We start from the raw sequence: 27,925 nt of genomic DNA on the forward strand, positions 1-27,925 counted from the left end.
ATCCCCTCACCTGTTACTTTGGAGTTAAACTGAGCCCACAGAAACACAGACCGTGTGGTCACCGGGCAGCCCGAACAGGGCTCATACATAGGACACTAAGGAGGCCCACCCCTTGGGCCCTGTCCCCAGTCTCAGTCTCTGTCCAGCGCGGCACCTTCAACTGCTTTCTCCAGGCCCACCCTGCACCTGCCCAGGCTGGGCCTGAAGTTGGGTCTGCTCACCTGGGGGGCTGTGAAGCCTCAGGGGCCGATGCCGAGCCCCAGCTGCTGGGAGGACCAGGGGGCCATCCCGAAGGGGCTCAGAAAACAAGGTCCGTTGCCCCTGTAGCTCTGGGGTCAGGTTGGGGACTGCTGGTTGATGGGCTTTTCTGCGGCGACAGCACTTTCTGCCGGAGCCCTTGCTCATGCGGTCCTTGGTTCCCTGCTCAGCAAGCTTCTGGTCGCCCCTCCTGGGCAGGCCTGCCCTGCGCAGCTGGTCTCCCGTTCAAATCCGAGCCTTCTAGGGCAGCACGCTGCACTCACATCGCCGCCAGAAGCCCCAGGACCCCACCCTCAGCGCTGTACTGAAGGCAGGAGTGAACTGACTTCCAAGGGCAGCCAGGATGCTTCCCCCAGGCCTGAGCCGCCCAGTGAACAGAACAGACGAGACGGACTAAGGTATAGTTCAAAGGTTGGTATCTTTTTTGGTTTCCTTTTTTTTTTTTTTTTTTTTGCTTTTGTAAAGAAAAATAAGGTTGTGTTTTTTTGTTTGAAAGAAAACATAAGTAAGCCCCCCTCCCCACTTGGCCTCTCCCCGGCCCCTGCGGGGTGTGGGGACCGGCGGTCCCGGGCGGGAGGGGCCGAGGAGAGGAGAGGGCACTCTTGGGGCTTCCTCAGAGCCACAGAGGAAGGGTACTAGGGAATGGAGTTTGGCTTTGTTAGGCAAAAAAGAAAATTTAAAAACTTGGACACACGTGCCCACTATACAAATGGGGGCCAAGAAGCACCATTTCGAGTTGGAATCATCTCTGGCAGCTGGACTCAGGGTCCTGGTGCGGCCCCTGGCCCCCCCACCCCCCACGTCCTGGGGTGGGGGGCAGGGCGGGAAACAGCTCTCAGGACAGGAGTGGGGGGAAGAGGAGCGAGGGAAAGTCAGAGCGACTCCTTCCCCACATGGTAAAAAAAATCACTAAAAAAGCACCCAAGGCTTAAAAAAACGAAACCTCCCTGGCAGGGAGAACTGGGGGCATCCTGCTTACCAGCAAAATGCCTTACCTGGCAAAAATGTGTAGAAAAATAAAATTAAACTTTATCCCTGAATGATAAAGACCCTTCCTCTTGCCCTCACCACCACCACCCGCCCCCAAGTCTCAGGATTCACCAAGGCTGCCAATTCCTCCCCGGGTGCACATGCCTATGTAAGACACAGGCTGCCGGTACCTGTGTGTGAGGCCCCGGGTGGCAGGGGCTGCGGGGCTCGGACGGCCACATGCACACACACACTCCCTCCTCACAGCAGTGGGGGGGGGGGGGGGGGTTTCCCTGTGCCAGACCAAGGGCCCTCCTTCCTCCTCTCGGGGACAGGACAGGACCCCGGCATGGGTGGGGAGGGGAGGGGGCCGGGCTGTAGGAGCAGCGGCAGGGCCTGAGGGGGCGGCGGAGTGGGAAGGAATGAGAGCTCAGGTGGCCTGGAAACCGAGGCCACACGGAGCCCATGGAGGCAGCAGAACGAGAGGGAGAAAAGTAGGGTCTCAGGGGCTGAGAGGGGCCAGGCTCATGGCGGGGCAGGGGCAGGGGCAGGGCAGGGAGCGGTCTCACTGGAGACTTGCAGGCTGACGGGGCCCGTCCTGCAGTGCAGGCTGGGGGCTTGAGCAAGGCCCCTGTGGGTGGTGTGCGAGGGAGGGGCCCAGAAGCGCAGGCCTGGAAGCGGGGCAGGGTGGGCCCTGGGTAGTGTTCTCGGGGTAACGGGCCGCTGCCCGGGAAGGTCACGAGAGGTAATAAAATAGGGGCACAAGCGGGCAGAAGGGAGGCTGGCTGGGGGCAGCAGGGTGCTGACACTGGAACTCCGAAGGGCCCTGGCCCGGGGGCCCCAAGTACCCGCCTGCCCACCCAGGAGAGCCAGGGGGCTGGTAGAACGGGGGGAGACACGGGCAGGTGATGCCCATCCTCAAGGGGGCCTGCCCAAGGGGTCTGTTCTTCACCGGGCAGGGTCGAGAGCGAATGACACGGGGACCATCCCTCCACCCCCTCCACCCTCCCCCACCCCCCGCCAGGGAAGCCGAGGCAGCCGCAGAGGGACGGGGAGATACAGTGCGAGATGCGGGCACAGCCCCGCAGCGCAGGGTCCAGAGGCGGCCGGCTCCCGCCGTAGCTACAGTAGCGGCACTCCCGCCGGGCGGGCCGGGTGGCAGGGAGGGGACCGCAGGGCCCCACGGCCCCTCGGGGATCCCTGGCTTCAGGATCAGGGTCAGCACCAAACACAACTGATCTCGGCCAAGGAGACGGGCAGGGAGGAGAGTGACCGCACGGACACGCTCAGCCCTGCGGTCGGCCAGGTGAGGTGCAGGGGTCCCGGAGGCAGGACCGGCCCAGCGAGGTCAAAGGCCCTGGCAGGGATGGCGGAGCCCCTCAGCGGGGCTCTGAGGCCGGCAGTGGTGAAAGCAGCGTGCACCTGGGCGTCTCCAGGCCCCTCCGGGCGCTGGGGGCCGCGGACCGCGGGTCAGCGCAGGACCCGGTACAGGTAGGCCGAAGTGAAGAGAACGTTGGCAGCCAAGCTCACGGCCAGGAGGCCCCGGACCAGGGAGGGCCCAACGCGACCTTCGAGAGAGAGAGTGAAGAGACCCGGTTAAAGGGTCGCCGTGCAGCAGCCCACCGGCCCAGCCCACCGGCAATGCAGCTGTGGGGCCCGAGGCCCTGCTCCCAGGAGCCTCCCTGCCCAGAAAGACCCCTGAATCTAGGGTCAGCGGGCCAAGTCCTGCCTCCCGGAAGGCACCTCGTCTCCTGAGCCCGTGCTACCAGGCGAGGACTGGGTGTGCTGTACTCGTATCCCATGAGGGGGCCTGGGGGCATGACCCCCACTTTACAGACAGAAAAGAGACACTTTAGAGGAGCAGTACCCTGCCCAGGCTTCCGGACCGGGGTTCCCGCCCCAGGTCTGTGCTCTGGGGACAGCACGCATTTCCTGTCGGCTCCAAAGACAGGGAACCATCTTTGCAGAAAGACTCCCCTCGTGACTGTCCATCCATCTTCTCCACACGCGTGTCCCCTGGGGACACCGGCAGTTGTGCTGGCCTCTGGGTGCTCACAGCGTGCCTGGTGCTTTACCTGGAACCAGGATTTGACCTCATACTGTGCCTGCAGCCCCCGCACTAGCCCCGCGGTGCGCCAGGCTCTCTGGCCAGCGTCTTCCCCCCGTATTTGTGCTGGCGCAGAGGAGCCACCGCCCACACAGGGCAATGGGGACTTGAAACGTGGCTGGAAGAGCCGAGGACCTAGGTCTTTACTGTTACGCAATGTTAATTCTGGTAAATGTAAACAGCTCCCAGGGCACCTGGGTGGCTCAGTCTGTTAAGCGTCCGACTGCGGCTCAGGTCATGATCTTGCAGTCTGAGTTCGAGCCCCATGTTGGGCTCTGCCCCGACAGCTCAGAGCCTGGAGCCTGCTTCGGATTCTGTGTCTCCCTCTCTCTCTGCCCCTCTCCTGCTTGCACTCTGTCTCTGCCTCTCTCTCAAAAATAAATAAACATTGGGGCGCCTGGGTGGCTCAGCCAGTTGAGCGTCCGACTTTGGCTCAAGTCATGATCTCATGCCTCGTGAGTTCGAGCCCCACGTCGGGCTCTGTGCTGACAGCTCGGAGCCCGGAGCCTGCTTCGGATTCCGTGTCTCCCTCTCTCTCTGCCCCTCCTCTGTCTCATGCTGTGTCTCTCTCTGTCTCAAAAATAAACAAAAACATTAAAAAAAAAATTAAAAAAATTTTTTTCTTAAACGTAAACAGCTCCCTATGACCTTCCGCTGATGGGGCGTGATCCCAGGGTGGCCACGCTGTACGCCGGGCGGCAGCTGGACCTAGAAGGCGCTGGGTGGGTTATCTAGTTGCCCTCTGCCACTCGAGGGCCCTGGAGGGCTTTCTCTCTCAGGGTCCCAGACGGACCAGATGACCGCGGCTGCGGACCCACAGCCCCTCCGCCCCTCCCCCGCCCCCCCTCCCAATCGGAGCACAGACCTTTCCAGGCGGCGGCCTCCTCCACGCACCCCTGGGTGGTGGTGTCCACCACGCAGGTGGATGACTGAGAGGAATCATCCTCCTTCTTGATGGAGCGGCTGCTGCAGGCACTGGCTCTTTCTGGCATCGACCTCATGTCTGCAGAGAGAAGAGGTGTCTCAGCGGGAGCTCACGGCTCACCCCCAGGCAGAGATGTGGGCCAGCTCTACCTCCAATCCCAGGACAGTCCTCAGATGTGGCCAGCCGTGCCCGTCCCAGCCCACCTGCCCTACCCCGGGCAAGGGGAGGCCGGGTCCTCATTCATATCCCGGCTACGTGGCTGCCGCGAAGGGAGCTGGTTATAGATGTGCAGCAGCGAACTCGGTCGCCAACAGGCGGACGGCGGCCACAAGGAGGCTTCTGGGGGCACAGGGTGGGGCACGGGGTGGCAGAGGCTGGGACTGGGATCTCAACCCATCCTTCCACCTGTCTGGCCAGTGTTCAGACCCGCTGTGGCCGGGCCTTCCGACATTGTAAGAGACACAGGAAATCCATATGTTAACGTGAAAGTTCAAAATTTTAAACGCTGAAGCCTAATTTTAAAAATTTAAAGATGCTTTATAGAACAACATCACTTGAGCACAACAAAAACATCTGTGACCAGACAGATGCAGCCCAGCATGGTATCACGCGCTTCTGACCCATCCCAAGGAACAAAGGACCCTCAAGGTCAATTGCAAAAAAAGAAAATAAAATCAGCCAACGGAGGGCCACGTCCTAGAGCGTTCAAGGTCACCAGAAGCCAGGCCGGGAGCGTCTGGAGCTTGGGAAGAGTGGCTGCACACGCTCGGTAAGAGCAAGGACAGGCCCCGTGTGGCCGCCTGCAAGGCTGTCCCAGCGCCGCACACGACCACAGGCGCCGTCATGGCCCCGCTGGGCTCTCCCACCTCCTGGGAGGGTGGCCGGGCGGGGGGGGGGGGGGGGGGGGGGTGCTCGTACCCACAGTGAGCTTCGTGTCCTGCGCCGGCGATCTCTGTGGGACGTGCGGCGGCTCAACGGGGAAGAGGCTGCCGTTGTGGGGCGAGTGTTCGTCTGAGCTGCTGGGGGTGTTGGGGCCCTCCCCGGGGGGCGACGGGAACAGCAGCAGCTTCTGCCCCTTCAGGTTGAGCCGGGCCGGGCTGATGAGGGGCCTGCGGTGGCGCAGAGAGCCAGAGCTGGAGGCCACGGAGCCGGCCACGGAGGGCGCCGGGGAAGGGAGTGGGGACGAGGCACAGCATCCCGACAGGAGAGAGAAGTAATCTGGAGGGCAGGAGGACGGCAGAAACGACGGCTTACGGTAGGAATGAAAACAAGGCTGAATGTTTGCTACGGGCACCGTTATCCCTGATACGGCTGCGTGGTTCCCGGTGCTTTTCCTCTGTTAACCGGAGAGGAAAGATGAGGCTGTACCAAAACTTGGGGACAGAGGGGAGCCTGCCAGGAGCTGAGGGAAGGGAGAGGATCTCAGACCCTTAGCCGCGTCCCCCCCGCCCCCTGAGGGCACTGACTTAATTACGGTCAGCTAACTCAGCTAATCCCGAGTGTGGTCTCCATCAGTCATCACTGATAAGGGTGACAGCATTACAGCTAATCCTAGAAACCACCACGCCCGTTTCACAGAAGAGGAAACTAGAGGAAACTGAGGCACAGGGCTGTTGGTCACTTGACCAGGGCTGCAGAGCTGGGAGGCACAGGACTGAGACTCGAACACAGAACCCCGTGGGACCCCAAAGCTCATGTTTAACCAGGCTGCCGTCCCATCCCACAGGATGCTCTGGGAACCCTGGCCCACACTTCCCTGTCCTCCTTACCTGGAACAGGAACCTCTCCAGATCGAGACACCTGAGACGGTGGGCGGCTCCCACTGAACAGATACCCTGAGTCTGGAGAGGAAACAGAAGGGGGACAGGTCAGGCCCGTGGTAATGACAGCCACCCACCCTCTCCATTCTCCAGCCCCCGTTCTGCTGACATCCAGCCTTTGTCACTGAGGCCGAACTTTCTCAAAAACACAAGCTCTCAACAGACTCCCTGAACTACTGTTGGAGATCTGCTTGCTTGGCCTGCTCTCGTTTCAGGGATAAAGAAACTGACACCCACCCTCTCCCCCCCGTAGCCTGCTCTTTCTGGGGTCTTGCCCCTCCACTACCCTGTGCCTGCCGGCCTGCACTGCCCCTCAGGGAACACTGAACACGCTGCTCTTCCTCAGTCATGTGCACCCCAAGGGCAGAGACTACGCCCCACGTACCCTGTGTTCCTCCAGCGCTTAGCTGAGAGCTGAGTGTGGAAAGATCCAGCGACCACCGTGTGCCACCACGAGCAACTGCTGTTCCACCACCCTTGGGGCTCTGAGGGTCCCTTGGTCACAGCACGCTGCCTGCCCCTTCCCCCCGCCCCTTCCCCCATGAGGCCCAGGGACACAGATTCAGGCCAACCCATGTGTCTGGGTAAGGGTGGTCACGTGGCCCAAGCACAGAGTCCTTTCCGGGACTGGTTGTATGGATTCTAGGAGAGCAGTCTCTTTGCTGGGTGTGAGCTGTAGGGACGCAGGGATGAGCCTGCATCAGGGAGGTGCAGGGGCGAGTAGGGCGAGAAAGAGACACAGGAAAGCAGAACCTGGCCCAGTGCCTGAGCCCCAGACCACCAGTGCCTCCTGGTTACCTGAGCCAAGGAGCTGCAGAAAGCTTCGTTAATGCCCCCCGGCAGTGGAGACCCTGGGGTCCCTCCAACCACTGAACGTTCCGAGACCAGCCTGTGTCCACAGAATTGCCCTGCTGCCCCTGGGGCGGGGCTGCTCCCGAGTCCCCTTGCCTCACACCTCACAGGGCAACAGGGAGACCGTGGGTCCTCCACGGTGGGTGGGATGCCACCCACCCCTCCCAAGGGGTCTGAAATGGAAGCTCCTCAGCCCTGCTGCACTGGTGGGTGAGCACGGAGAGTCCTTCCAGGAGTGTCGGGCCCAGGGCAGGGCAGCTCCTGACGCCCCAGGCATCTCCCCTCTCCACATTCTACTCAAGAGCCACCGGGGACAGAGAAGGACGCCTCTGCTCAGGGGAAATGAGGAAAGCCATCCTACTATCAACTCGGGGTACAAACAAAATGGCCTTTGGCCACCTTGGAGGAGCTAAGCTTCTGGTCGTTGCTGTTACAGGTGTTCTCATCCCATACTAATGCCAGCAGCCGTGTCTGCTGAGGGCTTTGTTCTAGAAGCTTCCCTGATATGCCTACCTCAGCCCGGAGGCACAGCCGTCCATATTAGACCCTCCCAGGGTCACGGGCTGGGGGCCTGCTTGGCTGCTCCCGGCTGTTGGCTCCTGGCACTTGGCTGCCACATCAGGTGCTCACAACCACCCCGTGACATGTGTATTATCACCAAGCCTGGCTTACAGCTGGGCAAGTCTGAGCCCCCTCATTTTGCCCCCGTCAGACTGGCAGCTGCTGGGCTTTTCTCCAGAGGGAGGGGCGGTGGGGATGCGCCTCAGTTTCTCAACCCTGTGTCTGCTCTACAGGGAACAGGAGGAGCAGGAAGGTGCCTCTCGGAGGTCCGGTCCCTGCCTTGCACCCTGTGGACATTAACTGGTCTTTTTTCTTTTTTTTTTTTTAAAGCAGGCTCCACATTCAGCGTGCGGCTTGAACTCACGACACGGAGATCAAGAGTTGCATGCTCTACTGACTGAGCCAGCCAGGTGCCCCAGTTATTTCATTTTTTTTTTTTAAATGTTTATTTATTTTTGAGACAGAGAAAGACAGAGCGTGAATGGGGGAGGGTCACAGAGAGAAAGAGACACAGAATCCGAAGCAGGCTGCAGGCTCCAGGCTCCGAGACGTCAGCACAGAGCCCGATGCGGGGCTCGAACTCAAGAACCGTGAGATCATGAGCTGGGCCGAAGTTGGATGCTCAACGAACTGAGCCACCCAGGCGCCCCTCCTTTTTTAAAGAGCAAAAACCAAGGGGCGCCTGGGTGGCTCAGTCGGTTAAGCGTCTGACTCTTGATTTCAGCTCAAGTCATGATCTCGAGGTTCATGAGTTCGAGCCCTGTGTCAGGATCTCTGTGCTGACAGTGTGGAGCCTGCTTGCAATCTCCCTCTCCCTCTCTCTCAGCCTCTCCCCTGCTCACGCTAGCTCTCAAAATAAGTAAATATTAAAAAAAAATCTTTACATAAAGAGCAAAACGAGACTGCTGTCCTCTGCAGTTGGCACCTCTCTCCCCAAGAGGGCCCTCAGAGGGCTCTGGCAGGATTCTGAACCCAGCTAGTCCCATAGAGTCCTGGGAGCTTGGGCCCCTGTCCCCACCTTGGGCCCCTTTAGCCCCATCCCCACCTGAAGGCCTGATGGAGAGTTCTAGAGAACACTCCGGGGGAAGGGCTCAGCTGCTGGGCCTCCCGGGTTCCCACACCCAGGGAGTTTCACGGTCGCCTCCACACCCCTAGATGCCGTTCACAAAGAGCCCACAGAGGTCCCACCAGCTCCAGGGCCACAGGCCGGGGGTCAGGAACTCTGCTGGATGACCATTCCCAGAGGAGGAGTCAGCTCGTGTCTGGTTACACAGAACTATCTGGAGTCCAGGCATCTGGACTCAGGGCAATCCCACCTTGGATCCTACCCACCATCTGAGCCGTTCCTCCTGCGGTACGACCCACCCCCTATGCGGGAGGCCGCTGATCTGCACGTGACAGGGCCAGGAACCTGAGCTCAGGCACAAAGCTCGGCTCCAAGCTGCAGGGGGACCCTGGGCAAGTCACGGGGGTAAGAAACGGGAGCTCAGAGGGGCACCTGACTGGAGCTGGAGCCCCCAACCTGGCCGAGCTGCCGAGGGGCTCAAAGGAGACCCTGGCCGCAGGTCACCGAGCCCGTTCTTTTGTTTTTCAATGTTTACTTTTGAGAGAGAGAGAGACACAGTGCGAGTGGGGGTGAGGCAGAGAGACACAGAATCCGAAGCAGGCTCCGGGCTCCGAGCTGTGAGCACAGAGCACGACACGGGGCTGGAACCCACGAACCGTGGGAGATCACGACCTCAGCGGGAGTCGGACGCTCAACTGACTGAGCCACCCAGGCGCCCCTACCAACCCTGCTCTAAACCGGATGCCGCCCATATTCTTGGAGGCTGGGATACTTCCTCACGGCGGCTTCCCACCCCCAAAGCTGCTAGCCCGGGAGCCAGGCATCAGGACCCACCCGGAGGAAGAGGCAAGCCCAGTCTGGCCAAGTGGCTTCCCAAAGAGCTGAGGGCGACGAGGAAAGAAAAACTGGATTTGATTTGCAACGGACTTCCCAGGAAGATTCCACCAGAGAAGGTGAAGGACACAGAGGGTCTTGAGACAAGGACCAGGTGGGTCTCAGCCACACCAGAGCCCACGTGCAGCCAGCGCTCGATAAATGCGGCGGACCCGAGCCACCCCCGGCCCTCTGGGTCACACCAAAAGGCTAGGGGCAAATCTTCCAGCCCCCAGGGTCTCGGAACAACAACAACAGCGGGAATGGTGGGAAGAGACAGCCCCCAACGTGCGTGGACGTCGACCGGGTGCCCGCTGCCCTTCCAGGAACCTTACACGCGTCACCTCACTTGCCCCAGACACCCCCGGGGCAGGTTCTACTCTACCACTGCCCTCGTTTTCTTTGAGGGCAACTGAGGCTCACGGCGGTGAAGACCCTTAACCGGAGGCAGCCGCTGAGCGGGATGCAGTGGGGTTTGACCCCAGCTCTGCCCGTCTCTACAGCAGGAGCTCTAACCACCTCCCGCCCCCAGCCCACCCCGTGCCTGGTGGGCGCCCCCGTGTCCCCCGCCTGCCCACGCCGGAGCGCCTCTTACCTGCCCGAGTCAGGGAGGGTATGGTCCCCAGCGAGAGGGCCCGGCTGAGGCGGCCCGGCAGCGAGGAGGGCGAGGCCCGTCGAGGCGAGCGGAACAGCTGCTGGCTGGCGAGCGGCAGGAAGCCAGGCGGCGCGGGGATGAACAGAGACGGCGAAGGGCCGGTGGCGCTCGGGCAGGGCACGGCCAGGCCGGGGCTCGTGGGGAAAAGGCCGGCCGAGTCTCTCGGGAAACACCTGCGGGAGCCCGTGGGGCGCGGGAGAGAAGAGGAGGGTCAGCCCCGGGAGGCCCTGGAGGCGGCCTCCACACAGGTCCCGTCCCCTCTCCCCTGGTGCCAGGCGGGGCTGGAGTCGGGGTCCCAGGGAGGCGTGCGTTAGTTGAAGCGGAGGAGCGGCTCGACCACAGTCACGCCATTAGGAGCGGGTGGCTGGGAGGTGCCAGCGTGACCCACCCCTCCCGGCATGCCCCCTCGGGTCCCACTACGAGTCTCGGGATTAAAGTGACACTGTCGCCCTTGCCAACCTCATGCCGACCCTTCGCCTTGAAGCAAGAACGCCCGACCCCCGCGCCAGGCGCTCAGTGAAAGGCCAAACCTCGGGCTCCCCCTCGCCACTCTGTGCTCCGGTGCCCAGAGCCTCCTGACAGGACGGCTGAGCTCAAGGCGCCCCATGCTCCCTGGGGCCGGCCTCTGGGAACCCCACTGCTGCTCTCTGGTCTGGGACGCTCCTCTAAAGCCCCTTGCGGAGCGGAGGGGGTGGGGGCGGCCAGGCTGGGGACTCCCCGGGGAAGAGCTCTTGCGGGACGCAAGCCTAACTCCAGCTTAGAGAAGACCCGTCAATGATCGCAAGGCTGCCCAAAAGACGGAAGGTGACAGTGTCTCTTTAACTCGAGAATGGGACAGATCACACGATGGGACCCGGTGGCCCCAAAAGCCAGAATGTCAACCATGCTTCTGATTAAGGCAACCGATTATGGGGGGCGGGGGGGGGGGGGGACGGAGGCAGTTAATACATTAGTCCGCCGTCTGGACGGAGCTGGGGGAGGTCCAGCCTTACCTCAGTGCCAAGGGACAATTGGGGCCATGGACAATGTGCCGATGGAGGGGCAGGCTGGCTCAGGCCCTGCAGCAGAGCCGGGGGCCTAAGGGACCCGCCCTGTGCCCATCACGACCACACTCTCAGGGCGCTGTTAGCCACACTCCACTCCACTGACTTGCTCGCTACTTCTCACCCCCATCCCCTTAAACACCCCTTACTACGAGGCAAGTGTGGGGTCTGCTGCTGCCCTCCTAGAGAATCATGGGACCTTTTCATGGCTTCCGGGAGCACCAGGAGACCACCTGGATGTCAGAACCAAGGGCGGGGCCCTGCATTTGGGGGACATGGGGAAACCGAGGCAGGAACTCATCAAGCCGATCACCAGAAGGGTCTGGACAACCCCAGGCTGGACGTGCCCGCACTCCACGTGCTGACTTTGTCCTGCCCAAGCTTGTCTGACACCTCCCTCCCCACCCCCACAACAGCTGGGATAGAGTCTGCCTTTTAACAGAGAACAGGATTTTGTGTCGTCATTTGCAGAGCAGTGACACCGTATGGCAGAATGGCGCCACCACCTCGGGGATTAGCTGGGGGCGGAAGGGACACTGAACTCACTGAAGATGCCCTGGGACCGTTGGCCAACTTGCTCTGATCACGTGTGAAGCCGTCCCCTGCCGGGGCCTGCACCTCCCAGAGGATGCGACGGGGGCAGGGCTCGCCAGTGCCCATCGGGCAGGCGGTAGGGCCCTGCGCTGGGCTTCCTGCACCCGCCCCCACCGCCCACCCCCGGTAACCAGTGAGTGAGGGGAGAGGCTCCGAGGTGGGCTGCGGGGTCCAGGAGTGGTCAGCTGTGCCCGGGAGAGGCTTCCAGCGTCTTTCCGGCTCTTCCCTGCTTTTCCCAGAGCCTGCTCACACCTGGGGCCGCCACCCCAGTGCTTAAAGCTCAGTCTCTCATCCATCTGGCACAGGTGCTGTTCCCAATCTCTGATCCCACTAAGAATGTTGGCACCGAGCAGGAGACACTTCTTTGGTCTGACCCCTCTTGCCGTGACACGCAGTGACATCAGTCAACCAGCAGATCCCCATAAAGTGCCAAGCGAGCTCCCATCGTGGCTCTGTGGCGGACGGTCCCTGGGAACCTCCCGTAAAAGAGCCCAATCTCTGCCAGGCTTCGGAGAGCTCACAAGTATCGAAGCTTCCTCTGGCAAGGCCCCCTCCTCCCTCCCCCACCCCGACCACCCTGCACCCACGCACCCCGTCTCAGAGAGGCACTCAGCCCTGAGTCCGAATCTACGTCCACTGGGATAGACGGGTTCCGGGACAGGCCAGGAGGTTGTACCGTGTCCCATCTGACACTGAGGGGGCTGTCTGGTCTTTTTCGACCCAATCCCAGTCCGAGACGGGAGCAGAAGGAGAGAGAGAACTACATTTTACGTAGCAGTTTATTGAGACGGAGGAAAAGACGACCCAGCAGGGCACGTGAGGGCAGCCAGGCCCGGAGCCGCCCGATGCCCACAGCGCCAGCGCCCAAATCTGACCCCCCGTGGGCATGCCTGTACCCCCGAGTCCCCTGCCCCCGGCACAGAAACCTCTGAAGGAATGTGAAAGAAAAAACAAAAAAGACATGGTACCTGACGGCCGCCGGTGAAAGCAGAGTCCCGGAGGCATTTATTGAAAATACAGCATGAAAAACAAGACATCTACGGCCAGGAGTTACGGTTACAGCAAGCGTCACCGGCCAATCGTCCACGGTTCTACTACACGACCAGAGGGCAAGACACTGCGCAACAGTCACGGACAGAAGACACACGGGCTCCTCCCGGGCAGGTGCGTCGAGGCGGTGGCTCAGCCCGTGGCGGGGACCCCGGACGCCGAGGGAGAGGACAGCCAGGGGGGGCCTCCCTCGCGTCTTGGAGACGGTCACCCCGACCCCAGGCGGTCTGACAGTCGTCCCCAGTGGAGGGGACAGAGGTCCTCGGTAGGGGCAACACACTTCCAGTTAATAAGCCATGATCCCAGTGATGCCTGCACTTCCTCAGCTGTTGCCAGTAACATCAGAAGGTGCTGGGAATATGCTCCAGGTCATGAACGTTAAAGGACAGACACGTAATTTTAAAAAGTCACACAAAACTCTAAAAAGCGCAGGAAGCCTCCCTCCTACGAGGCTCGGCTCACGAGGGCGTCTTTCCGTCCCCGGAGAGGGCAGGAGAGACATCTGCTCGGCAGGGGCTCCTGGCCAGCACGAGAGCCGGTTATGGTTATTATAAATAATTTAACTTAAATACACACATACACACAGATGTCCTGCTTCTACTCAACGCCAAGAAAAGCAGTAATTAGCATCACGCCATCAGTTTCCTTGAGAACAGGGGATCCACACAAGAGGGTGGCTCTGCCGTCAGACCAGCAGTTCTCTGCCCGGTACCTGCCGCCTCCTCTCCCCGCTCAGGCAGGCTGACTGGGGGAGAAGGGACAGGTGGACGGGCAGTCCCCCCCACCGCCCCGGCCCAGCAGGGTCTGCCAGTCACCTAGCGCCTCGCCCTCTACAGAGAACAAGCAGAGCCCAGCCAGGCAGGGCCCTGACTGAGGCCACACGGCTAAGGGGGCCGCTCCAGACCCATCCGGATGCCAGGCTGGTCTTAGGGCCCCAGGAACACGAGGACCATGACGGTGGGGCTGAGGCCCCATGAGGGGCCCGTCGGGCTGTTAGTTGGTGGCCCCTTGCCGAGTGTGACCCTCACACGCATGGAATCTGCCTCTGTCCTCCCCAGGCTCTGATGTGTTGTAAAGGGGAGAGCACGGGGTCACTCCTGGAGGGAGACTTACACTCAGAGTGACGAGTGGCAGGGCACCCCGGCTCTGGAAGGATCTGGGGCCCAATGTGGGGTCAGCAGAGGGCAGAAGGCCTGGATGGAGACAGCCTTGGGCCACCTGCTGCCAGGGCGGGTGGGGGGCGGGGGCACTCAGAGACAGTGCCCCGGGCTAAGTGCTTCCTCGCACGTACCCACGTCAAGGTCAGCATTCAAAGACCCTGGAGAGAGGCCCACCTTGCATTTCACAGATGGTAACCGGAGACTGGGAAGAGCAGGGGCCCGGCCGGGACCACACAGCTACTGAGTAGCAGCCCTGTTCCCCTGGAGCGGTGACTCTGGGTCAGCACTGTCCCTACCCTCCCGCCTGACCCACAGAAAGGAAAGTGCCTCACAGGGAAGCACAAGGCAGGAGGCCCGGCACCCTCCACGAGGGGCTCCAGGGGTCAGGAGGGTGGTGACAGGCCAGAGAGGGACAAGGTGACAAATGACCTGCTGCCATGTGTGTCGCTCTTGGGCCCTTGCCCTGTGCTGCCCATAGGGAGCGAGAACTTTCCCCAGGCATCCCGTGGGGGCGAGCGGAGGAGACGGGACGTACCAGGCGTGGGGTGGGGGAGCAGGCTGAGGGCACTCGGGTCTCCACCGCCAGCCAGCGAGGGCAGCCTTGGCTCAGGAGGCCTCACCCCAGCCCCTGCAGTCCTGCCTTTTCAGGGGAGAGCCAGGCGCGTCTCAGAAGAGGGAGCAGCGCATGCGTGCCCTGGTTCCGTCTGGCCCCCAGCAGTGCCCAGATCACAGACGAGTAAGACTGCTCAGAACTCCAGCTGGGCGAACCCCCCCACGGCCTGGCTGCTAAGACCCTTGCTGACCACAGGGCCAGTGGGCCTCTCTACGGCCCACTGCGAGGAGAGCCTCGCCCCACACACCCGTGGCCAGTCTGGACCCAAGAACTGTGTTCTCTGTTCCCAGGGCAGGAGGCTGAGGGACAATGGGTCTCAGGAAGGCCCTGGAGGAGGAACTGAGCTATGAATCCTGGGGGGGCGGCGGCGGCGAGCCCTGTGTCCTCTTGGGTCCCCGGCTCTGTGAGGGCTGGCTGGACAGCGGGCAGGACCGAAAGGACAGACCGGGGAAGTGACGTGGAGACAGGGTGGGGGGGCTCTGCTCTGGCCCCTGCTCAACAGCACCCGCCCACGCCCAGCAGCCCGAGTAGTCAGGCCACACGGCAAGGGCCCAGCCCGCAGCCTCTGTCACCAGCCCCTGAGATAGGGCACAGCGAGAGCAGCAGCAGGCAGCAGGGACCTGACCCCCACCGCCCGCTCAGGACCGGGGCGTGGCCTCTTTGCACTGCCAGCCAAGGCCCCCGGTCAGAGGCAGGTCGCGTGGGCCACCCGTGTCCCAGTTTGGGGGCAGCGATGGGCTTTTTGGCCAGAGAGGTGCGGCAGTGGTGGGTGGCTCTAGGGCACTTGGGGAGTGGGCGGGGGGGGGGGGGGGGGGCGAGGGGCTCTAGGCTGGGCGGGGGCAAGAGTGAGGCAGGTGACAGAGACGCAAGTCACAGGGGCCCTGCTCTGGGCCCGTCCGTCCGTCCGTCCGTCCTCCCCCCCGCAGTCACGGCTGCTTCTCTGACCTTCGGGGCCGGGACCTCCGCGTGCCTGTCGCCTTCCTTGTGGCCACGGCTGCAGTGAAGCCCACCAGGCAGCACAGGGATGTGGTGCTGAACTTGAGCGTCTCCAGCCAGCCGGGCGAGGCGGCCTGTAGGTGCTGCTCCGCCAGGTGCAGCCCCAGCAGCAGGGCCCACAGGCAGGTGGAGAAGGCGTCGATCCTGCGGAGCCTGCGGGGCAGAGGGGGGGCGGCGGTGAGGGCCCCCAGCAGCAGGACAAGACCCCCCCCCCCCCCAAACCCGGCTCGGAGGACAGAGTCCAGGGCCGAGAGGAGAGCGGGGAGCCTCGGACTCCCGCTTCCAACACCTCCACGCTGCACGGCTGAGCGGCTCGGTTCCTCCCAGTCTATACAACCGAACCTCCCTCAGAACCGCTGGGCCGACGCGGATGCCGCTCATTACAGGGTCTGCAACCGCACAGGGGCCACAAGGGCCCCACCCGGACCCCCGACGACCGCAGAGGCAGGTGAGCGTCATCACCCGAGGGGACCGAAAGCACGCCACGAGGCCCAAGCGCACAGCGGTGAGGGGCAGGCCGGCTCTGGGTGCCACCACTCCCTCTCGGGCAGGCCACCTGCCTTCCTGTCGCCCCTCAGACTCCCAGCCGCCGGGGAAGAGAGACCGTGTCTGGCTCCAGCCACACCGCGGAGCCTAGCGCGTGGCCGTGTGCCCAGCAGAGCCTCTCGGCTTCAACCCGAGCGCGTTTCCTCCCGCCGAGTCCCGGCCCCGCGCGGCCCCACACGCACCTGATGCGGCCGGCCAGCAGCATGGCCAGCAGGCAGGCGAGCAGGCCCAGGGCCACGACGCCCATCTGGTGGCTCTGCCCGAAGGCCCAGGCCTCCCGCAGCTTCTCTGCCGCGTGCTCGGGCAGCAGACCCAGCAGCTGCTGCCAGCCGTCGACCCCGGGGGCAGTGCCGTTGTCAGGTGCGGCTGAGCCGTGGCCACCAGGCGGCGGGGCCGGGGGCAGGGCGGCCTCCGGGCCGAAGGGGTCGCTGGTGCCACAGAACGCGACGGTCAGCAGGAAGGTGCAGGCCAGGAAGGCGAGGGCGCGGAGCGCAATGACCTGGACCGGGGCCTTCGCCGCGGAGGAGAAGCTCTGAGGGAGAAAGAGCGGTCGGAGGGGTGGCCAGAGCCGCCGACAGCCATTCCCGGTGCCCACTCTGCACGAGGGCCTGGCCAGCGCCCCTGAGCGCCCGCCGAAGAGTCCACCTGGTCCCTGATGGTCAGAGGCGGCGTCTTGCTCGCGCCTTAAACCCTTAACGTCACCCCAGCCTGGTCTCTAGGTCCCCTGCTGGGTTTCACTCATCTGCCTCCTTTCTTGGCCTTCACCCGCTGGGGACGTCACCCCGGCCGGCAGGGGACCACTCTACTGCGCTCTTCAGAGAAACCCTTCTGGTGGTAGGGCGGTCGGGTTTCTTTCAAGCAAGTTTTTTGATCACTTCATCAGGTTCCCATCAGAAATTCCTATTGTGATCTTGAGTGAATTGCGATAAACAGAGAAGAGAACTCCGGCCAAACTGAAGTTAAAAAAACCCAGCCAAAGAGACACAAAAAAAGAGTTGTTTGCTCTAGGAACACAGCGGTGAGGGGGGAAGCTGAAGGTCAGCGTCCTGCTGTGCAAAACCGGCCGTGCGGGCCGCTGGTGTGGCCTCGCGGTCAGGGGCCTGGCGCTCAGACTGGAAACCACATGCCAGCTGGACACAGAGCACATCTGGGCAGGACCGTCTCTGGCAGGGGATGGTTTTTACTTCTAAATCCACTTGCTACTACCTCAGGCTTTTTGCAAATTTTTTGACGTTTTATTTATTTTTGAGAGACAGAGCACGAGTGGGGGAGGGGCAGAGAGCGAGGGAGACACAGAATCTGCAGCCTGCTACCTCAGGTTTTTTAAACCAGAACGTTCCATTAACCAAGTATAGTGATAATTAAAAAGTTTTTGGCCAGGTAGTCTTGGGTTCAAATCTTGGCGTCCAGCCCTCTGCAAGTTCCGGAACTCCGAGTCTGGCTTCCACAGCTGTAAATGGGAGTCACAGGGCCTCGGCGGGTATCCACCACGACGGGTGCTGGGGGGAGCGCGTGCCTGTGTCGGGGAAGTGCCCGGGTCCGGAAGGACCCTCACAACCCCTGGCTCAAGTGCCCAAATACACATGTATTGGGGCATCTGGGTGGCCCAGTTGGTTAAGCTTCTAACTTTGGCTCAGTCATGATCTCGTGTCTGTGGGTTCGAGCCCCGCCTCGGGCCCTGTGCTGACAGCTCGGAGCCTGGAGCCTGATTCGGATTCTGTGTCTCCCTCTCTCTCTGCTCCTCCCCCACTCATGCTCTGTCTCTCTCTCAAAAATAAATAAACATTAAAAAATTTGAAAAAAACATATGTGCGTATTACAACACCGACCCACTCTTCTTGGGATACCTGCTCAGGCCAGTGGCACGAAGGGGCCTGTGAACAGCTGGGAGAGGGGTCCCGGGGGAAGGCTACTGCCTCCAGGAGAAGGGTCTCGGCTCTGAAGAGCTGCCTACAGTCTCGGGGGGCTCGGCCCCCCAGCAGGGGTTTCCTGCACAAAACCAAGGGCCGTTGACTCCCCAAACGCCCCGTGGGGTGCCTTGCTCCAACCTGCGTGTGGGTCTGGTCTGCTTCCCGGCGCTTGAACTGGTGGCTGAGCAGCAGGGCACGCAGCTGGCGGTTCTGGTGCTTGATGTAGTACTCGACGGCCGCCTGGCAGGGCCGGCACAGCTTGTACATCTGCTCCAGGTGGTGCCGATACACCTCGATCTCCTCGTCATACCTGCCCTGCGGGGGGGACGACAGAGGCTCAGGGTCCGGGGCGGCGGGGGGGGGGGGGGCACTGGGGCTGCTCGTGTCGAGCAGGTTAGATCTGGGTTCACTTACAAGGGCGGTGACCACGACTAAGTCGTGCCCACTCACAACCTGCTTCCTCCGTGCCCAACAGGACCGATGGCCTCCTACTGCCTGCGGCGATGTTGGCCACGGGGGGGCGAGGCCTGGCGCAGAAGCCGACACATAGCAGGGGCCCAGAGGTGACAGGAGCCACTCTAGCCAAGTCCTGTTGATGCGGTCCCTGCTTCGGGTTCCGCTCCTGGGTCCCAAGAGCTCCAGCAGGGCAGGTGAACCAAGGGAGAACCCAGCTCTGGGTGGACGCTACTTAGATGGAGGCAGAGGCCTGCCCGTGTGCTTAAGACCAAGGGTCCAGAAAACACTAGGGAACCAAGGGCTTCAGTGGGAGCCGAAGGGTTCTTTGGGCTCCAGGAATATTTCAGAAGATTCGAGTCCCACACCCCCTTCTCCCAGAGAGGCAGCAACACACCTCTCCTTCCCTGTTGCCAGGGGAGCCGAACGTTTCAGTCTGCAGTGGCCAGGAGAGTTATCAGTCTGATCTCTGGCTGGGACTGAATGTGCCACAAAAGCTTCTCTGCTTGCCAAACTGCACACGCCTTCCCTTCTTAAATTTTTTTTTTTTTCAACGTTTTTTAATTTATTTTTGGGACAGAGAGAGACAGAGCATGAACGGGGGAGGGGCAGAGAGAGGGAGACACAGAATCGGAAACAGGCTCCAGGCTCCGAGGCATCAGCCCAGAGCGTGACGCGGGGCTCGAACTCACGGACCGCAAGATCGTGACCTGGCTGTGAAGTCGGACGCTTAACCGACTGCGCCACCCAGGCGCCCCACGCCTTCCCTTCTTTATGCAGGTTCCCGGTCTCCCCCTGCCTCCTCCCCTCCCGGAGGGATCATGGGAAAGCCACAGTCTCTGGGCCTCAGCCGGGCTCTTCTCCTGCGGTCAGGGAACCCCTGGGCCGGGCGAGGCCTGGCGGGGGCCGAACTCCTAACACCAGGCTGTTCACCTATCTTCCTCTCCCCGGAACTGCAGGGCAAACTGCCTGCCCGGCCAGTGGACAAGACGGACTCAGGGACGCGGACAGGACTGGTCCAAGAGGGCCCGCGTGGGGCGCCCAAGGACCCGACCTCCCCCTGCCCCGGGACACGCCCCTCTGGCAGGCACTGGGGTTTCTACGACCACGTCCTGGGCTTGGAGCCCCGGGGCAGCAGCAACCGCGAGACGGAGGGAGGGCGAGGGCGAGAAGTGTGTTCCGACGGGGACGGGGGACGGAAGAAATAACACACCCGGAACGTGGGGCCGGCGCGGGAGGGGGAGGGGGAGGGGGCCGGGGCCCCGCCTCGTGCCCACCTCACCTCGTCACGCGGCGCGAAGGCGGCCAGCTGCTTGATCTTGGTGGTCTGGTGGTGGCTGCACCTGCGGCACAGCAGCACCTGGCTGCTCACCCACTGCTGCGGCTGCGCGGGGGGGCGGGGCCCCGGCACGCTGCTCACCACGTGGTTCAGGTGCTCCAGGTACTGGGCGGGGATCGGCTTGTTGTAGTCGCCGTTCTGGGGGTGGGAGGGGACGGAGTCAGCAGCGGGGAGGGAGACTCAGGAGAGCCGCCACGGATGCCCCGTCCGGCCACACCCCTGGGGGAAGTGGCGGCGGATCCCAAACGCCCCCTTTCTTTACAAGCAGCGGCAGAAGACTTTCTTTTAAAGCAGCTTCGCGGGGAGCCCGACAGGCAAGACGCCGCGAGTGCGGCCTGCCGCCTCCCTCGGAATCCTGCCGCCTCCCTCGGAATCCTGCCGTGGGCCGGCCGCCTGTGTTTGTGTTTTCAGGTCTGCACCACCTGGCAGAGCAGGGCCGCTGCAAGGACAGCCCGCAAAACCGAAAACACGATCTGGCCTCTGCAGAAAGCCTGCCGACCCCTGGTCTAAGGCAAAGCGGTGGATGGGCCTCAGAGCCGGAAACATCTCGGTCTGAACCCTGATCCGCTGCTTTTCGGGGAAGGGACACTGGACAAGCTGCCTGGGCCCCCGGCCCCGCCGGCGCCACCCGGCCGTACCTCCTGGAAGCCGTTGTACTGCTCGCAGTGTGGACAGTCCCAGCAGTTGCGGTTCCCGTACGGCACCACCGTGTCCTGGTTGCAGAACCAGCAGTTGACGATGGTGTGCGTCGGCTTCATCCTGTGGACGAGGACACGGTGGGGTCAGCCGGAAGGGCACCGCCACCCGTGCTATGGGGACCAGAGAAAGCATGGGGAAGTAGGACGGGGGACCCGGAGCTGAGGACGCCGCAGCCTCGAGAAGTGACGAGGCGAGGGGCTGGGCTGCAGGTTGAGTGCCGGCCAGAAGGACCTGCAAGGAGGCCGAGGCGGGGACAGTGTCTCCTCAGGCCTCCAGGCGAAGCCTAGCCTCCTCCCTCCCAGCGCCAGGGGACAGCTGAAGACGCACCAGATACCGTGGCACCAGCCCCTGGTATCCTGGGGCTCAGGCGTGGGGGCAGCGTGGACCAGAACCTGCCAGGCCACAGGGCCGAGAGTGACCAGGCTCGAGGACCGCCCTCCCAAGGCCCGCAGACCTCCTGAGCCCGTCCCTGGGCTGTGCAAACAGTGCTCCTCAGGGAGTTTGCAGACGGCAGGAGCCTCCTGTGCTCCAAAGATGAAAAAAAACCCCAAGAGGGTAAGGTCAAGGAGGCTGAGGGGCGGGGACTAGGGACAGCTGCTCAGACTGGAGCCAACCCTCTCTGCTGGGGGGAAAGGGCAGGCAATCCACAGTGGCCCTCGTTGGCCACACATGTGGTGACAGGTGGGGGCTGTAGGATAATCCCGGCCCAGACACTGGGGGATCTGTGCTCTAGGCCCCTCCACCCACCTCACTGGCTGCAGGGTGGAGTGAGGGGGAGGGAGGAGGGGGAGTACAGCAACTGCCCAACAAACGCCTCCAGTCCCAGGGATCTAGAAACAATGCAGGCGATGGGTGGCAACTGCTTGAGCCCTGGGGTCCCGGCCTCATGGCTCCTAATCCCCCTTGTCGTCCCCCAGAGGCCACCTCCAGATCTGGGGCGCTGCCTGGGTCCCCAACGTACTGGGCAGCCGCACCACACGTGTCGCATGACCCCAGGAGTCCTGGCTCTGCCAGCCTCTAGATGTGAGCCCCAGGAGGCTCCTCCTCTCCCAGCCCGGCCTGCCCCTGCAAAACGCGAGCGGTCACAGAACGTGTGCGTCCATGTGTTACAACCATCCACTGACACGAGACACGTAAAGGTGCTGTGCGACACAAAGGGTCACTCTGTCACCCTCCTGTCCCCGGGCTTGTCAGGGCCTCAAAGGAAGCTCCTGACACCGCAGCTGCCTCCTGGCCGTGCCCCTCCATCATCCCCCACTGAGCACGGGCAGGTTATGCGGGTTGTCCGGGCCTCAGTCTTAACCGCCTGCCAACCGGGCACAAGAGCGTGTCAAGGATGGGAAGTAATGCCAGTCTAAATGCCCAGTAAGTGGTAGTTATGGTGAGAAGGGGAGGGGGGAGAGGAGGATATGCATCTAGGCGCCGCAAGGAGGAGCCCCAGGGTCCACAGAGGGCACCCTGGATCACCCCCAGCAACCACAGCGGCATACTCCCTGCCCCTGCTCAGGCCAAAGCCCTCATGAGGGACTAGGGACCGCCGCATCTTGTCAACAGCAAGAGGCCAGAGCAAAGCCTGGCCACGGCAGCAGTGGGCAGTGTGGCACTGTGGTCACAGTTTTGTGGTGTGGCCTTCTGCGGAAAGGCATCTGCCTCCCGGAACGTCCACTGCTTTATCTGGCCAACGGAGATAATGATAAGCCTTGCCCCAAAGGGAGGCTGCTGAGAGGGTAAACCAGGGAATTTAGGAAAGTGCTGAGCCCGGCAGGTGCTTGGCACAAGGCAAGCTGACGGCGTCCCTGGGCTCCACGCTAAGAGCATTGGAAGGCGGTGCCAGGCAAGGTGAGAGGCGGGGAGACCCGCTCTGCCTGGATGCTGGCACTTTGGCTTTCTCTTTGTGATCTGCACCTGCTTTACAGGCTTCTTTGTCATAGCGCGGCGAGGAGGCGGGGGGCACGTCCCAGTGAGTGACGATGCAGGGTGAGAAACCTCTCACCTGACCCCCGGCTCCCTCCATTCTCACCACGGGCCTCCTCGACATCCCTCCACGACACACTCAGCCTCTGGAGAGAAGCCAAGCAGAGGAGCTGGAGGTCTGAGAATAAAGAGAGAGCTGGGCAGGAGATAAAGACGCAGGGCCCAGGAACCCATGCAGGCCGTCAGGACCTGTGGCTCTGGGCCCAGGGAGCCCCCGGAGCCCCTCCTGCCCCAGGAAGCCATCCTTTCCACTCTGAACCTCCAGCCCTGTTGCTCAGGAAACGAGCCTGGCCTGGAAGCGGGTGGCAGGAAGGGGAGGCAGGGGATTAGCTCTGGTCCCGGGGGCCAGTGGCTCTAGCGTGTCACTCTCAGCCCGTGGTAATCCCTGCCCAGGGTGGCGATGAGGGTGGGGAGGTCCACGGGCCACCGAGTCCTCCCCCACAGTTCCTGCGCAGCCAGCCCTGAAAGGGTCCGGGGCCTGGAGCGGCGGACGGGCCAGTGAGCGCTCGGACGCCGGGCCCGAGTCGGCTCCCCCGCCAGCGACGCCTCTCCTCGGGCTCCGCGCGTGAGACACGACCTGGGCTGCGCCCACCTCCACCTCTACCTGTACCAGGCCTGACACGGGAGGGTGGGGTCTGTTCTGAGCCAGCTTAGCGCTGGTCCTGCTCTTGCTCAGGAGGTCCCCCCAGGTCCCTTCATAAAATCTCCAAACCGCTTCTCCCCCAGCCACCAACCCCCGGTCCAGGGAGGTTCTCGGACGCACCACTCTGAGCCGGGGAGGAGTTCTGAGGTAACAAGACGGCACATCCCTGTGACACAGGCAAGACTGAGACGGTCCCTGGCCAGGCGGCCTTGGGGGGAAGGTTGGGCCCCGGCAGGTGGGCGGCCAGGAGGATCTGGAAGGGTTCACCCAGCTTCTGCCGCCCGCGTGCTGAGCTCCCCGGCTCTGCTGGAGCCAGAGGAGACCCGAAGCGGCCAGGAGCAGGGTGGGCCCCTTGGGAGGGGAAAGGGGCAGCTACATGCTCTGGACCCACCCCTCCGCAGGTCCCAAACACACCCCACCCCGACCACGGTATTGCCCCATCAGCCCCGACGCGCATTTAGTTAAAAGCTCATGCCCGGGCATCCTGCCATCTCCTACAGATGGGGGCAGGGGTGTCTGCTGTAGGAGGGAGCCCGCCATCGGAGGGATGCAGCTTTAGGTCCCGGGCGCCTGCTGTGAGCCCAGCACGGTGCCGCATGGAGGAGACACAGGGATGGGGCTTAATCCCTATCCGAGGGGGTTTCGAGTCTGGGGAAGACTGTCGTGTCAATGTTCCCACCAGGCCGTGAGAAGTACCCAGCCTCCCAGGAGGGGCCTCGCATATATATAGCTTCTGACCCTGGGCACCGTGCATCAGCTAGGTGGGGTCTGGAAGACCGTCTCTAGGAGAGTCAGGATGGTTCCCTCAGGAATCAGGAGGTTAGCCTCTCGAAGGGCCCCAAGAGGACAGCCCAGCCAGGACAGCCTCACAGGTGAGGGGGTCCTTGCTGGACCCCCAGGAGGCTCCTCACTTGCTCCTCTGTGCCTTGAATGGACAACACACGTGACCCTGCCCACCAAGCAGGTGTCTCCTGGGCTGCGGCGCCAGCAGCGCCGAAAAGCTACTTGGTGTCAGAGCGCCTGGGTGGCTCAGGTGGTTAAGTGTCCGACTCGTGATCTGGGCTCAGGTCACGATCTCACAGTTTGTGACTTCGAGCTCCGCCGTCAGCACAGAGGGATTCTCTCTCCCCCTCTCTCTGCCCCTTCTCTACTCACTCTCGCTCTCTCTCAAAATAAATAAACTTAAAAAAAGAAAAAAAAGGCAACTTGGTGTCGCCCGGGGCCTCCGAGGCCTCACACCCAGCCTCAAGGCAAACCTCAGGGAGATCCACGGCAGTCCTGCCGACACAAGACAGCCCCCGGGTCCACCTCTCCCAGGGGAGACCTGGCCTGGAGACGGCCGAATGCCCTCCTTCCCCTCGGCGCAACCTGTGATTACGGAGCACCTGCCAGGTGTCTGAGAGCCAGAAACAGGCACAGCTCTCCACTTCTGATCTGGACACGAGGACAAGAACAGCAACTTCGCGGGGCAGCTGGTGACAGATGTCACAGGAAAGGCCAACAAGCAGAGCATTCGCCATCATCCTGAAGAATGGTCAGCAGGGCAAAGTGAGCAGGTGGCATTCAAACAGACGGGACTGCTGGGCCCAGGGGGGAGGGGACACCCCGCAGGGTTCCAGGGAGCGGGCCCCGCAGCCGCAGCTGGCGTGCGGTTCCATGAGTGTGGCCAGAGGTGGGCGGGAAATGGGGACTCTGGAGGCCAGGAAGAGGCTCTGCTACTTAACCCAGGAGGCCGCTCTCTTCGGTCTCCAAACACCAGTGGACAATGCAATAAACACCACGGGAGGGGAGGCCCCTGAGGCCCTGAGCAGACAGGAGCTGGCACGAGATGGACCCTGGACACAATGCTGAGCCCCAGAGTCCAGAGGTGGGGGGTCTGGGGTGGGGGAGGCCCCAGGAGCCATCATGACCACCTGGAGGCAGGGCCAGCAAGCCCACGGAAGTGTAAGTCGGGCTCCCACCCCACGCTGACAGTGCTGGCCTCCCGCATGTGCCCAGCGAGTGTGGGGCCTGGTCAGGAGCTGAAGGGCTAGAGTGGATCTGCTGCCTTTTGTTGTTGTTTGTTTTTTAATATTTTTAAAAGTTTATTTACTTGGAGAGAGAGGGAGAGAGAGAGAGGGCGAAAGTGGGGAGAGGCAAAGAGAGAGGGAGACGGAGAATCCCAAGCAGGCTCAAGGCCATCAGAGCAGAGCTCGATGTGGGGCTCGAACCCATGAGATCATGACCCGAGGCGAAATCAAGAGTCGGGACACTTAACCAACTGAGCCACCCAGGCACCCCTTTGGATCTGCTGTTTAACAGTCGGGCACTGGAGGGCACTCCTCCAAGCCCTGGTTTCCTCATCTGGAGAATGGGTTTCTCGAGGTAGCGGTGTGCAGGTGCCTCCGCGGGTCGTCAGCAGTGAGTTACTGATGATAATCTGGGAAAGACTGCGGCGTTGGGAGGGCCGCAGCCCTTTGGGGAGGGAACTGGCCTCTCCCCCAGGCTCGGGGCGGGGGTGGGCAGTCTTCCCTCTATATCCCTCTGTCATCTCCGCCACTGCTGAGCCCACGAACACCCACCTGGCCAAGTCACTTTCCAGAAACAACTCTCACATGACCTCCCGAGGGTCATTCAAAACCCATGTGCGGCCAAAGCCAACGCTCCCCAGTCACCGCGTTCTCCCTGCCGGAGGGAGAAGGGCTCAGTCTCTGCAAGCCTGTCTTGCCTGTGAATCGTGACAGTGGCCAATTTATGACGCCCAGACAAAAGCCAATGCTTTCTGAAAATCTCAGAGCACCCTGGGAAAGGTCTGGTCCTTCTCAGCCCAACCAAGAGGTCCCGATGCCACACCGTGACACCCTGGTGTCGTGCCGCTGGAGTGAAAGGCCTTCCAGGTACCCTCGGGGCTCCCCTCGGAACCAGCTTGGCCAGCACTGCACCAAGTCTCCAGACTCCCAGGGAGGAAAAGCCGTGGCTGCTGGCCCGGGCGGGGAGACAGCACCCCTGAGAACAATCATAGCAGCTCGAGGGACGCTGAGCAAACCCAGTCAAAATTCAGCCACACGGAACACAACTGAAGCCTGGCCCAGGCCCTGATCCTTAGCGCAACACGCCCCATCCCAGCGTAACTGGGAGGCAGCGGCGTCCGGGAGACAAACCGGGCCCTGGCCTCTGCTCTGCTGTCCACATGCCCCGGGAAGCAGAGCAAATGGCCACCTGCCTCTGCACTTCAGCTCCCTTGCATAAAATGACCACTCTGAACCCGCTGGCCGCGCTTCCAGAAACTGGGCAGCGACTGGGACACTGGGAGACGTGGGGTGTCAGAGGCCCCCTTGGGAGCTCCTTCAATCCCGGCTATCTTCCCCTGGGAGGCCACCCCCTCCTCCGCCTGCCAGTCTGGCTCATCCTGCAGATGCAGCTGATGTCCCTCCTACCCTTCCTCCTCCAGGAAGCCTGTGACTCAGTCACCCTCACTTCTCTCTCCCTTGGGTGAGAAGCAGTACATAGGGGTGATTAAGGAAGAACAGCCAGACTGCCCAGGTTCAAATCCCAGCTCTAGCCGCTTGCTACATGACCGCAGGCAAGTTCCTTCTCTTCTTTCACCTCATAACCGAGCTCTGCAGGTCCCTTGCAGATCCCATTCTGTCCCCAGAACGTTCGCACAACCCCACCTTTTCCCCCCTGTCCTCTGAGAGCCTGGATCAGATGGGGAAACAGCTGGGCTGCTCCCGAGGCCCTGCCGAAGCAGGAGGCCACTAAGCTTTTTAATCCCTGATCTTGGGGGCCCCATCAGAGAGGCCAGCTCTGAATATGGGGGTCAGCATGATCTCTGAGCCCTGCCAAGGGCTGGGGCAACTATCCAACCAGCTCAGCTCAGCAGCAGCCCCAGCCCATTTAAGAGTATCAGGCTTTCCAGCTCTTGGGGGCAGTATCGCCCAGGGGTTAGGAATACAGGCTCCAGGGCCAGGCTTCGGGTTCACACGGTGGCTCTTCTAATTAGTGGCAATTTAGCTCTTTTGTCCCTCAGCTTCCTTCTCTAGAGGGAGCAAGGGGTTGTGACTCTGACCGGGCCCCCGAGAATTCAGAACAACGCCTGAGACCGCGTATGCAGACCAGAAAGTGCCGGCTAGTGCCCTGCCACCCCAAAGCGCGCCCGAGGAGCAGGAAGCTGGGCTGAAGGTGGAAAACCGCGCAGTCCGATCTCCGCTGGAATCTCCCGCGGGTGTCGGGCGCCGAGGTGGGCGTGGGGCGGCCCTGCAGATCGCGCGGCTCGGCAGGCACGCGTCTCCGTGGGGGAGGAAGTTTGTAACCCACGCGCTGGCTGTCGTCGTCCGCCCCGCATTCCTGGGATCCCCGGGGCCCACCCCTCCACCCCAGCCGCTTCCCGACCCCAGATTCCAAAGCCGGCCCCCACCCCGGGGACGCAAGCGTGCAGAACGGGTCTCCGCGCGGGGGCACACGGGCCGGGCCCCCACCCCCACGCCGCGGCCTCGCGGGTAGGGAGGCGCCGTGCGGCCCCGGAGCCGGCCGGGGCGGGCGGCGGGCGGCGGGTCGAGGCCGCGTGGGCCGCGCGCACTCACCTCCGCGCGATCCGGTAGAGCAGCACGCCGGCCGCGGCGCACGCCGTGACCCCCAGGCCGCCGGCCAGGCCGGCCGTGGGGCAACGGGCCAGGAGCGCGCTCACTCCCTCCATGGCTCCCCGCGCGGGCTGCGGGCGGCGGGCGGCGGGCGGCGGGCCTTGGGCCGCTGGGTGGGGAGGGGGCCGATGGCCGCGGGCCGCAGGCGGGACGCGGGGCGGCGGCGCGCGCCTGCTCGCGCCGTGACCTTCGCCGCTTTG

General features: G+C 62.6%; 1 protein-coding gene across 2 annotated transcripts; it reads right to left on the reverse strand.

Moving 5' to 3' along the window:
* Nucleotides 1-670: 670 nt before the first annotated feature.
* On the reverse strand, nucleotides 671-27,925 carry TMEM201 (transmembrane protein 201). Of its 2 annotated transcripts, XR_009258433.1 has the most exons (12): nucleotides 27,669-27,925; nucleotides 20,429-20,549; nucleotides 19,734-19,928; nucleotides 18,137-18,313; nucleotides 16,271-16,620; nucleotides 15,492-15,695; nucleotides 10,027-10,259; nucleotides 6,029-6,100; nucleotides 5,178-5,477; nucleotides 4,200-4,337; nucleotides 3,095-3,302; nucleotides 2,691-2,795 (listed from the first exon to the last, which is right to left on the reverse strand). XR_009258433.1 is itself a non-coding variant. In XM_058719184.1 (11 exons), the coding sequence occupies exons 1-11, from the start codon at nucleotides 27,779-27,781 to the stop codon at nucleotides 2,698-2,700; spliced, it is 2,001 nt and encodes a 666-aa protein (XP_058575167.1). In that variant the 5' UTR covers nucleotides 27,782-27,925; the 3' UTR covers nucleotides 671-2,697. The 2 variants fall into 2 exon arrangements, 1 of the variants encoding a protein (XP_058575167.1); XM_058719184.1 differs by lacking the exon at nucleotides 3,095-3,302 and having other exon boundaries at nucleotides 671-2,795.

This window comes from Neofelis nebulosa, chromosome 2 (assembly GCF_028018385.1).
Source record: "Neofelis nebulosa isolate mNeoNeb1 chromosome 2, mNeoNeb1.pri, whole genome shotgun sequence".
Taxonomy (NCBI): domain Eukaryota; kingdom Metazoa; phylum Chordata; class Mammalia; order Carnivora; family Felidae; genus Neofelis; species Neofelis nebulosa.